This window comes from Chiloscyllium plagiosum, chromosome 3, assembly GCF_004010195.1.
Source record: "Chiloscyllium plagiosum isolate BGI_BamShark_2017 chromosome 3, ASM401019v2, whole genome shotgun sequence".
Taxonomy (NCBI): Eukaryota; Metazoa; Chordata; class Chondrichthyes; order Orectolobiformes; family Hemiscylliidae; genus Chiloscyllium; species Chiloscyllium plagiosum.
Genome location: NC_057712.1, coordinates 28,143,478 through 28,156,124, shown reverse-complemented (window position 1 = coordinate 28,156,124; position 12,647 = coordinate 28,143,478). Strand labels below are relative to the sequence as shown.

General features: G+C 41.6%; 1 protein-coding gene across 6 annotated transcripts in view; it reads right to left on the bottom strand.

The window, feature by feature from the left end:
* arhgef10 (Rho guanine nucleotide exchange factor (GEF) 10) overlaps positions 1 to 12,647 on the bottom strand; it is a 281,643-nt gene that overhangs the window by 120,880 nt on the left and 148,116 nt on the right. For all 6 annotated transcript variants that reach the window (XM_043679127.1, XM_043679118.1, XM_043679163.1 and 3 more), the window contains one exon: positions 2,195 to 2,370. In XM_043679127.1, the coding sequence (XP_043535062.1) occupies positions 2,195 to 2,370 (176 nt within the window). The remainder of the gene's footprint in view (positions 1 to 2,194; positions 2,371 to 12,647) is intronic.

Below are 12,647 nucleotides of genomic sequence, written 5' to 3'. Positions count from 1 at the left end.
TCTTCCTGACCTCTCCGCCCCCACCCCACTCCGGCCTATCACCCTCACCTTGACCTCCCTCCACCTATCGCATTTCCAAAGCCCCTCCCCCAAGCCCCTCCTCCCTACCTTTTATCTTAGCCTGCTGGACACACTTTCCTCATTCCTGAAGAAGGGCTTATGCCCGAAACGTCGATTCTCCTGTTCCTTGGATGCTGCCTGACCTGCTGCGCTTTTCCAGCAACACCTTTTCAGCTCTAAACATCCTCTCAACCAACTCCAAAGCCAGCACTTCTTTCCTTAAACATGGGCCCCAAAACTGCCACAATATTCCAATTGCGGCCTTATACAGCCTCAACAGTACACCTCTGCTCCTGTATTCTAGCCCTCTTGAAATGAATGCTAACATTGCATTTGCCTTCATAATTGCCAACTGAATTTGTTTGTTAATCTGACAAGAATCCTAAACTAGGATTCCCAACTTCCTTGTGCTTCAGACTTCCAAAGTCTTTTCCCATTTAGAAAATAGTCTACGCCTCAATTCTTCTTACCAAAGTGCATAACCTCACTTTCCCACACTGTATTCCACCTGTCATTTCTTTGCACACCCTCCTAGCCTGTTCATATCCTTCCGAAGCTTCCCTGCATCTCAATACCACTTGTCCCTCCACCTATCTTTGTGCCATCTGCAAACTTAGCATCAGTATCCTCAATTCATTCATCCATGGTTAAAGTATAACATGAATAGTTGAGGTCCAACACTAACCCTACTGAACTCCACTAGTCACCAGCTGCCATTCTGAAAAAGACACCTTTATCCCTATTCTCTACCTTTTGCCAATTACTCAATCCTCTATCAATGCCAGTCCATTGCCCTTAATGGAGTTTGGGCTCTTATCTTATTTAGCAGCCTTTGGTGTGGGACCTTGTCAAAGGCCTTCTGGAAATCCAAACAGGTCATGCCCACTGGCTCTCCTTTGTCTAATTTGCTTGATACATCCTTAAAGAATTCTAACAGATTTATCAGGTTTGACTTCCCCATGTCTTTGTAGATTTTGCGATGCTCTATGTCACCTTCCAAGCAGAAACAACATTCAATCAACTTTCAATTGGCTCTGAAGCAATAGTCAAGTAACCAGCTGCATTTCCCAAAAGTGAAATAGGAGAGTTTCAGTAATTTTTAAAAATTGTGACCTGTGAATAGACTTCTGATAAAAGGTGAACAGGTCAACCTGAATTGAATCTCTTCCCTCACCCTATTTATACCACTTTTTTTTTCCCCAGGGATTCACCTCATGCCACTTCTCAGGTGATAAAGCTGCTCCACTAAAATTGAGATGCAGCTCAAGAACACACATGCACCCCCTGCATCGCATAAGAGACTTCACAAAGTATTGGATTTTGTAATTCATAAATCCAGTTTCCTATCATAAAATAGAATGTCATAGCTTTTCTTTTTGGTATCCATGGATTTTTGGGGCAACATGTAAAGTTTAAATATACTGTTTCCTCAAACTACTGATATCAATATGATAATGATTTTTTGACTTAGAATTTATTCATTAGCAATTCATTTGTTCACATGTGCTCTGCCTAATGGCTGCTCCGTGGCTCATTGGCTGTTGATACTTCAGCCTGAGCTGTTTACTTGATGCTGTCCGAGGTGATCTGCCATCGTCTTCCACTCTCAAGAGGATGGGCCAAGAATTAGGTCACAAATCTGCTTTGTCCAATGGGAATTGAACTCATTCTGTTAGCATTTATTCTGAATGACATGTAGTCCAAATGAACTAACCGCCCCCTTCTTCAACATAACAGTGCAATGAATGACCTTTTCAAGACTGGAAGCAAATGGAATGCTGTGCCTGGAAGTGTGGTGGATGCTGGTTCATTTTAAATATACAAGAGGGCACTGGGTGGTTATTTAATGTAAACAATGTGTACAGTTAAGGGAGAAGACAGGGGTTTGGTGCGGCTCAATGCAAAATGCATGGACAGTTAGTGCAACACGATAGGTTGCATGGTCTTCTTTTGGACCATAACGAAACCAGTAAAGCGAAAGTAGAAGCACAAAAGGATTCAAACTTCCAAGTAGAACACAGCCTGCAAATTTAGAAACTCCGGTAAGAACGATTAAAATGTCTTACACTCCAAAAAAAAAACATGTCTTGAGGGTTTGGATTTATGACTTATCAAAATGAGAAAATGTACTTACTTGGCTTTGTACTAATTAGAATCTTTTCTCCAGAATGTGGTGGGGTAAATCTACTTTTCTCTGCCAGATCCTCACTGATCCCAAATTCCACAACATCAACTTGAGAAAGCGGTACACTCCACTTCAGCAAGTATCTCAGTCCAGAGGGTATTGCACCACCGTTGTCATGGTGGACACTGATAAAGGCAATAAGAAAGTCAAATAGAATGTCAGGTAAATCTAACTACTCCTCATGGTAAATCAGAACCAGCATCTGCTGGAAATTGTTTAGTAAACATAAATGACTTTACATGCTAGAAAACAATTAGACCAATTAAGGACAGGCAATAAATGTTCACATCATCAGTAACCTCCAACAAGAATGTCAGAAGAGGTTATCAAGGGGTAAATTGAAAAGCAATTTCTGGTATCCATTCACACACAATTAAATACAGAAATTCCAAAGTTCTGTCCAATCTCTTTCACAACCTTTGCCACACCTGTACCTGACCACGAAATCTATTATTTAACTCAATGAAAAATGCGAAATTGCAGTACCTAGCTACCCTTTTCAATTCATCATGTGTGTTCTGCCTGAAGGTTTCAGCCTGAGCTGTTTTTCTTGGCAGCCTCTGTTACTGGTGGTTTGTTATACCTTTCATTCCCATGAGCAAGGTTCCAAGTCTACCTCAGGCACCCCCAGCTATCAATTAGATACATACTGAACATGCAACAAGAAGTCTGGATTTTTCCATTCAAGCGTATGTGAGTCTTTAATAACAAAATAAGTTGTAATTGCTGTCAATTATTCTCTTGGGTATAAATGAGGAGTCTCATTGTGGTGATTTTAATTATGTCAGAGATTCAATTCCTTCAGCTCTGATTTAATCTTTTAGTTTTATTCTACACTCTGTTTTTCTCTTTCTAAATTATTTAACATAAAAATAAATATAACTTAAAGGCTCCTGCTTTAGACTGTATGGGAGAGAAATACATTCGCACAGTGCAACTTCAAATGGCTTAATACAGACAACATCAATTCTCCAGGGCAGGCAGCACTGTGAGATGCTACCTACGTAACTTGCATGGAGTTCAACAATGATATCCAAAGCACTAAAATGTCTTAATGGAGCGAAACCTGAAGGACTGCCTAAGATCGACCTCGGCTCGGGAAACAATGACAAACTCAGCCTTATCAACGCTGCAAAGTTCTTCTTATTAATGTCTGGATGTTAGTGCCAAAATTGTCTCACTTTCTGTTGTATTGTGTGATACTACCATTGTGCTAAATGGAACAGACTTTGAACAGATCCAGTAACAAAAGACTGGGCATCCAGGAGGCGGTGTGGGCCATCAACAGCAGCTGAAAACCATCCACATTCTCATTGGCTGACGTATCTCCCACTCTACCATTAACCAAGGGGATTAACCCTGGTTCTGTGGAGAGGGCATTCCAGCAGCAGCAGGGATTCCTAAATTTTGGTGTCAACCTGGTGAAACAACGACACAGGACAAATTGTGCACCAAACAGCAAAAAGCACCAAGTGATCGAGCGAAACAATCCCACAACTGACAGATCAGACCTAAGCTGTGCCATCCTACTGCATCCAGACATGCATGATGGTAGACAATTGACCAACCCACTGGAGGAGGCTCCACAAATATTCCCTCTTCAATGACGGAGGAGCCCAGTTCATCAGCGCAAAAGTTTAACATTTATAACAATCTTCATTCAGAAGTGCCAAGAAGACGATCCAGCTCGTTCCTCTTCCAGTATCACTGATGCCAGTCTTCAGACAATTCATTTCAAGAGTTATCAAGAATCAGCTGAAGGCACTGGATATTGCAAAGGCAACTGAAAGGTGGCTGTCTATTCTGGCAATAGTCCAGAAATCTTGTGCTCCAGAACTTGTTGTGCCCCTAATTAAGATGTTTCAGCACAACTGCAACAGAAGTACCAAACCAAGAATTTGGAAAATTGCCCAACTACATCCTGCACAGAGAAAGCAGGATAAGTTAAACCCTGCCAATTATCATCCAGTCAGTCTATCCTCGATCATCAGTCAAGTGATGAAGGGGTCATCAACATAGACTGTTCACTGACACTCAGTTTAGACATTGTGGGGGCCACTCTGCTCCCAACTTCATCAAAGCCTTGCTTCCAACATGGACAGAAGAGCTGAACTCCAGAGGTGAGGTGATATTGACTACCTCTGACATTAAGGCTACATTTCAGTCTACATAGCATCAAGGAGTCGTAGTGTAGTAATTGGAACCATGGCCAGGTGAATCTCATTGGGTATGAGATTCTTGATTGGAGTTGTTAAACTGGACTAGACAGTCAGCCCTGGCTGACAGACATAGAACAGGGAAGATTACAGCACAATACAGGCTCTTCAACCTTTGATGTTGCGCCAACCTGTGAAACCAATCTGAAGCCCATCTAACCTATACTATTCCATTATCATCCATATGTTTATCCAATGACCACTTAAATGCCCTTAAAGTTGGCGAGTCTACGACTGTTGCAGGCAGGGTGTTCCACACTCTTACTATTCTTTGAGCTCTGTCCTATATCTATCACCCCTCAATTTAAAGTTATGTCCCCTCGTGCTAGCCATCACCATCCGAGGTAAAAGGCTCTCACTGTCTACCTTATCTAATCCTCTGATCATCTTATATGCCTTTATTAAGTCACCTCTCAATCTTCTTCTTTCTAACGAAAACAGCCTCAACTCCCTCAGCCTTTCCTCATAACACCTTTCCTCCATACCAGGCAACATCCTAGTAAGTCTCCTCTGCACCTTTCCAATGCTTTCACATTCTTCCTATAATGCGGTGACCAGAACTGTACGCAATACTCCAAGGGTGGCCACACCAACGTTTTGTACAGCTGCAACTTGACCTCATGGCTCTGAAACTCAACTCCTCTGCCAATAAAAGCTAACACACCGTATGCCTTCTTAACCACCCTATCAACCTGGGTGGCAACTTTCAAGGATCGATATACAGGGACACCAAGGTCTCTCTGCTCATCCACACTGCTAAGAATCTTACCATTAGCCCAGTAATCTGTATTCCTGTTAGTCCTTCCAAGTGAATCACCTCTCACTTTTCTGCATTAAACTCTATTTGCCACCTCTCAGCCCAGTTCTGCAGCTTATCTATGTCCCTCTGTAACCTGCACAATCTTGCCACACTGTCCACAACTCCACCAACCTTAGTATCATCCTCAAATTTACTAACCTATCCTTCTATGCCCTCATCCAGGTCATTTATAAAAATGAGAAATAGCAGTAAACCTAAAACAGATCCTTGTGGTATACCACTAGTAAATGAACTCAGGATGAACATTTCCCATCAACCACCACCCTTGGTCTTCTTTCAGCTCGCCAATTTCTGATCCAACCCGCTAAATCACCCTCAATCGCATACTTCCATATTTTCTGCAATATCTTACTGTTAGCAGTAAACCTAAAACAGATCCTTGTGGTATACCACTAGTAAATGAACTCAGGATGAACATTTCCCATCAACCACCACCCTTGGTCTTCTTTCAGCTAGCCAATTTCTGATCCAACCCGCTAAATCACCCTCAATCGCATACTTCCACATTTTCTGCAATATCTTACTGTGGGGAACCTTGTCAAATGCTTTACTGAAATCCATATATATAATATCAACCACTTTACCCTCATCCATCCGTTTGGTCACCTTCTCAAATAATTCAATAAAGTTTGTGAGGCACAACCTACCCTTCACAAAACAGTGTTGACTATCCCTAATCAGCTAATTCCCTTCCAGATGATTATAAATCCTACCGGTTATAATCCTTTCTAACACTTTACCCATAACTGAAGTAAGGCTCATTGGTCTATAATTACCAGGGTTGTCCCTACTCCCCTTCTTGGGCAAGGGGACATTTGCTATCCTACAGTCTTCTGTCGACAATGACGATTCAAAGATCAAAGCCAAAAGGCTTTGCAATCTTCTCCCCAGCTTCCCAGAGAATCCTAGGATGAATCCCATCTGTCCCAGGAGACTTCTCTATTTTCACACTCTCCTGAATTGCTAACAGCTCCTCCTTATGAACCTCAATCCCACCTAGTCTACCAGCCTGTATCTCAGTATTGTCCTCAATACTGTCTTTTTCCAATATGAATACTGATGAAGAATATTCATTTAGCGCCTCTCCTATCTCCTCTAACTCCATGCACAACTTCCCACTTCTGTCCTTGACTAGTCTTACTCCAGTCATTCTTTTATTCCTGACATACCTATATTAGGGCTCTCCTTGATCCTACTTGCTAAAGACTTCTCATGTCCTCTCCTGGCTCTCTCTTTAGGTCCTTCCTGGCTAACTTGTAACTCTCAAGTGCCCTAACTGAGCCTTCACCTCTCATCCTCAAATAAGCCTCCTTCTTTCTGTTGACCTCCTGGCTCTTCTCAGCTCTCTCTTTAGGTCCTTCCGGGCTAACTTGTAACTCTCAAGTGCCCTAACCGAGCCTTCACCTCTCATCCTCAAATAAGCCTCCTTCTTTCTGTTGACAAGAGATTCAACTTCTTAGTAAACCACGTTTCCCTCACTCGACCACTTCTTCCCTGCCTGACCGGTACGTACTTACCAAGGACACACAGTAGCTGTTCCTTGAACAAGCTCCACATTTCAATTGTGCCCATCCCCTGCAGCTTCCTTCGCCATCCTATGCATCCTAAATCTTGCCTAATTGCATTGTAATTGCCTTTCACCAGCTTTAACTCCTTCCCCGTGGTACTTACCTATCCCTTTCCAGCGTTTCCAGTCAATATTTGGAAAATTAAAGTCACCCATAATAACTACCCTGTTACTTTCACTCCTATCCAGAATAACCTTTGCAATCCTTTCCTCTATCTCACTGGAACTTTTTGGGGGTCTATAGAAAACTCCTATCAGAGTGACCTCACCTTTCCTGTTTCTAATCTCAGCCCACACTACTTTAGAAGATGAGTCCTCATTAAATGTTCTTTCTGCCACCGTAATACTGTCCTTGACTAACAATGCCATACCTCCCCCTCTTTTACCACCTTCCCTGATCTTACTGAAACATCTTAATCCCAGAACCTGCAACAACCATTCCTGTCCCTGCTCTACCATGTCTATGAAATGGCCACAACATCAAAGTCTCAACCCTTGCTACAAGTTCATCCACCTTATTCCGGAAGCTCCTGGCATTGAAGCAGACACACTTTAAATCACCTTTCTTCCTGCTTGCCGGTACACTCTTGCGACCATGAAACCTTATTTATGACCTCATTAATCTCAACCTCCTGTACACTGAATCTACAATTCAGGTTCTCATCCCCCTGCTGAATTAGTTTAAACTCTCCTGAAGAGCATTAGCAAATTTCCACCCCCACCCCACCCCGGGAAATTGGTACCCCTCTGGTTCAGATGTAGACCACCCTGTTTGTAGATGTCCCGCCTACCCAGATGAGGTCCAATTATCCAAGTATCCAAATCCCTCCCTCCTGCACCACCCCTGTAGCCATGTGTTCAACTCCTCTCTCTCTCTCTCTCTTTCCTTCATCTTGCTGGCACATGGCATGGGTAACAAACCAGAGATGACAACTCTGTTCTAGCTCTATGCTTCCACCCTAGCCCTTTGAGTTTCTGCCTTAAATCCCCATCTCTTCTCCTACTTATGTCGCTGGTGCCTATGTGGACCATGACTTGGGGCCTTATAAACAATATCCCTACCTCTGAGCCAGAAGGCCTGGCTTCAAGACCCATCTGCTTTAGAGGTATGTAATAATATCCCTGAAGAAGTTGAGTAAAGTAAGTATAACTGGTCAAAAAAAAAGAGATTCAGAAGGTCTCATCAGTCTAGAGACTGGATTCGAGCTGGCTGGTCACAGCCCGTGTACAGTGCACATGTAAATAAAAGGTGGCTTGGTGATGGGTTACCAGCCTCTCTGCAGTTATTTCATCTAGCAAAACAAGAATTAATGTGAATTAGGGGGAAAACTGTCTGCTGGTTGGAGTCAACCTAGCACAAAGGAATAATTGAGGGGTTAGTTATCTCAGATCTAGACACACTGCAGGAGGTTCGTCAGGTCCTGGGCCCACGTATTTCCAGAAGTGTCATCAATGACCTTACCCCCATAAGGTCAGAAGTGAAGATGTTTGCTGGTAATTGCACCATGTCCACCATTTGTGACCCCTCAGATTCCAAAGCAGTCCACGTTCAAATGTAGCAAGCTATGGACAGCATCCAGACTTGGGCTGACAAGTGGCAAGTAACATTCTTGCCTCAAGTGCTGGGAATGACCATCTCCAAAAAAAAGAAAATCTAACCATTGCTCCTTGACATTCAATGGCATTATCATCACTCAATCCCCCATTATCAACCTTCTAGGGGTTACCATTGGCCAGAAATTGAATTATAAATACTGTGGCTACAAGAGCTGATCACAAACCAGAAGTTCTGCAGTGATTAACTCACCTCCTTATGCCTCAAATCTGCCTACCATCTACAAGGTACACATCACGAGAGTCATGAAATACTCATTCAGGCAAGTGATGAAATACTCTCCACTTGCGTGAATGAGTACAGCTCCAACAACACTCAAGAATCTTGACACCATTCACGGCAAAGCAACTCCCTTGATTGACACCATGCCCAAAAACATCCAATCCCTCCATCACTGATGATCATCATCTACAGGATTCCCTCCAGATATTCACCAAGACTCCTTGACAGAACCTTCCAAATCCCAGACCATTATCTAGAAACAGAAAGGCTGTAGATATTTGTGAATACCCCCACCTGCAACTTTAAGCAACTCACTATCTTGACCTTAGAAACATATTATTGTTCATTCACCATCTTTGGGTCAGTAACCTGGAACTCCCACCCTAACAGTAGTAGTGTCTACAACCAATTGAACTGAAGCAGTTCAAGAAGACAACTCACATCCACCTTCTCAAGTGCAGTTAGAAATGAGTAATAATTGTGGACCCAGGGAGAATAGCACACATTCCTTAAATGAATTAAAATCAGCAGTGACCTTTGACAGTGCCTGCCCCTAGTAAATGATGGAAGCCTACATTGTAGTGCTTGAAACAGTGCTGTACAACAAATTACCAAGCGGCACTCCATCAGTGAAGATTCTTCAATCTGGTTGGTTCAGGAAATAGACTTTTGTTTGGTTTGGTCACACAGGAGCTCGCTTCCTTTTCAGGACACTAATATGATTGCCCTGTAACACAAACTGCAGTGCTAAAGCCCACACACATTCTCTGTGCAATGCAAGCATAGCAAGTGACATTCACCTGTCACAGACTTTAAAATCCAGATCAATATTTTCAACAGGAATATCACACCCTAAAGAAGTGCTGTTTCCAGTAATTTTACATCAAAACTATATGACAATATTAATATTAAAAAGTATTCATTTAAAATGATTTAATCAAAACTGTTAGCCACAGATTTTTCATACTATAAAACAATGGTCTGATTTGATCACACAAAAGCTAAAATCAATAGGGAGACCAATGATTGATCTCATGACAGCAGAATTATATTTCTCTTCCATGATTGTATTATTAAATAAACATACAGGGCTATATTTAGTCAACACAAACCAGCAGGAAGCAAAAACACTTGACTGAAAATCAGACATTCCTTGTTGTAACTCCTCCAATTATAATAACACCTTCTTTCAACATGACAAAAAAAAACAGTATTTTACAGAACCAGATTTAATTATAATTTGGCACATGTCAATACAGGTGTAGGTCTAAATTTTCACAAATTTATCTTACTTAGTGACCCTACATGCTCTGCACAAAACCAGAATAATTGTGCTAGCTTACAAAATGTTTTGAGTAATTGATTAAAATCACAGAATCTCTACAGTGTGGAAGCAGGCCATTTGGCCTATCAGGTCCACACCAACCCTCTGAAGAGCATCTCACCCAGATCCACTCCCCCCAACTCTATCCCTGTAATCCTGTATTCCCCGTAGCTAATCTGGGTTCTATTTCACCCTCAAGTGACTGTTCGTGTGATGTTTGCACATTCTCCTTGTCTGTGTGGGTTTCTTCCCACAGTCCAAAGATGTCCAGGTAAGGTGAATTGGCCATGCTGAATTGTCCATAGTGGACAGGGATATGCAGGCTAGGTGGGTTAGCCATGGGATAGGGTGGGAGGTTTATCTGGTTGGGATGTTCTTTGGAGGTCAGTGTGGACTCAATGGGCCGAATGGCCTGCTTCCACACTAGAGGGATTCTATGATAGGGCACACCTTTGATCAGCAAAAGAAACAGAAAGTGGAGAAAATCAGTAGGGCTGGGATCTGTGGCAAGAGAAAGATTTAATGTTTCAAATCCAATTCTGGCAATGTGATGGGTTTAATGTTGTTCAAAATAGGGGGGAGGGACAGATGGAGCAAAAGGGAAGGACAGTTTGAGTACCTCAGGTTTCTTGAAATGGCTGTTTTAACTCACTTATTGTTTTTAGCTGCTTACTTTTTGGAATAATGTCATACATTCTGGAGGTGAAGTAAGAACAGCTGATTGCAAAGATATTGCTGAAACCTCATATCATGTCATTAAAAAGATGGCCATAATCATAAAATTTAAATGTTGGATGTCTGAGTTCCAGCTGGACAGCACAAGTGAATGATGAGCTTGTGTCACAGGATTAACACTTACAACAATATTTCCAGAAATAGACATTATTAAACAATGAAGCTGCAGCTTCTTCAGTGGCTTAAATCACTAAAGGCGATTCCAGCCATACAGACCAGAACGGCCTCAAATTCCATGGCTATTCCAATCTGAATTAACTGATCTTAGTCAGAATTTCTGTGTCTGCCTGCAACAACTTGGGACTTTGGGACATCATTTAGAAGTTCAGCTAAGCTTCCAAATCCTCAAGACTAACAGCCTCTGGTGTGTGGTTTGGATAAAATCAAGCTTAGTTGACCTACATGATCAACTATCCATATTATTTTTCTCTGATTCCTTATGAAGAATGGCTACTAAGGGGCTTCCATAAATAGATGGAGTTCGTGCATGTAACTGAAAATAGCTCATGGTGAGATTTTGGAGAAGGGATTGATAATAATAATTAGATAAAAAAGTTCATTCGAAACAATCTATCCCCAAGGTATAGGGTTCATTTGTTTTCATCAGCACTCATTTATATAAAAAGAATTCTCACATAGGCTGTGAGTGTCATTTGTTGTTCAACCTTAAATTGTCCTTAAACAGAGTGGATTGTTAGGCTATTTCAGATTTCTCCACCTCCTGATGTTGCCTGGCTTGCTGTGTTCTTTCAGCCTCCTGCTCGTCTCCTTTGGATTCCAGCATCTGCAGTTTATTTTTGTCTGTAAGGCTATGTCAAAGGGCAGTTACAAGTCAATCATACTGTTGTCAGTCTGGAGTCACATGTGCACCAGACCAGGTAAAGCTGGCACATTTCCTTTCCTGAAGGGCTTTCATGAACCAAATGGTTGGTTTTTAATTCCAGAATTCCAAGTTCAAATTTTACCAAATACCTTGGTGGGATTTGGACCCATGTTTTCAGAATCTAAAGCTCTGTATTATTAATCCAGTGACGTTATCACTGTGTGTCACTTCCCCCACAATATTGTTAGCTAATCATCTGTCTACCAACAGATATTCAGTTCTTGCAGTAAGTCAACCTCATTGTTGGGCAATTGTAAATCATGGACATGTAACACAGTCTTGCCTTAATAAAGTCTAACCTATCCAAAAACAAACTGATATGTCTGCTAAGATTTCACAAAGCAATTACACCATTTGAACAACCAAAAACGTTGCTTTCAGCAAAATATGTTTAAAACTGTGTAACCTTTGTGTTTTTTAGAGCTACAAGATATTTGAAATGCATCTGAGGGGTTTCCAGGCTCACTGACATAACTGGGAGTAAATAAGGAGCTGCTAATCACTGAGCTAGATCCTGATACAACAACATCCAAAAACAGCAGAGCAAATTAGCAACTATGAGTGACCAGTAACAAAACCTAAAACTTTCTAAAGACTTCTTGATATTCATTCAAATAAGCAAGGAAGCTTCTCACCAAGGGAATCCTCTCTGAATGTTTCTGCAGGCATTCTTGGCTATTATTCATTTTTCTATCTGACATGAAGTGAAAGTTTGCAAATGTACAAGATTAGCATTTGATGTTTCCTTGCTTCAAGAATTAAAGCTTGAATCTTTCGGTAGTGAGCAAGTAGGCACATCACTCCTGTGAAACAACTCGATATGTAGAAAAAGTGAGCTAGGATTGAATAACTGATAGAGATCTCAGTTTAATCAGTTAAGGAACTGATGGAAAAAACATCAAACTTTCCAGGGGAGACAAGGAAGCTTCTGATGAGTAAAAATGAAAGTTGGAACTTGGTGAGAATTATAGGAGAGGAGGCAGCAGTGGTCATGTTACTGAAATAGTTTTAAGGGTCACA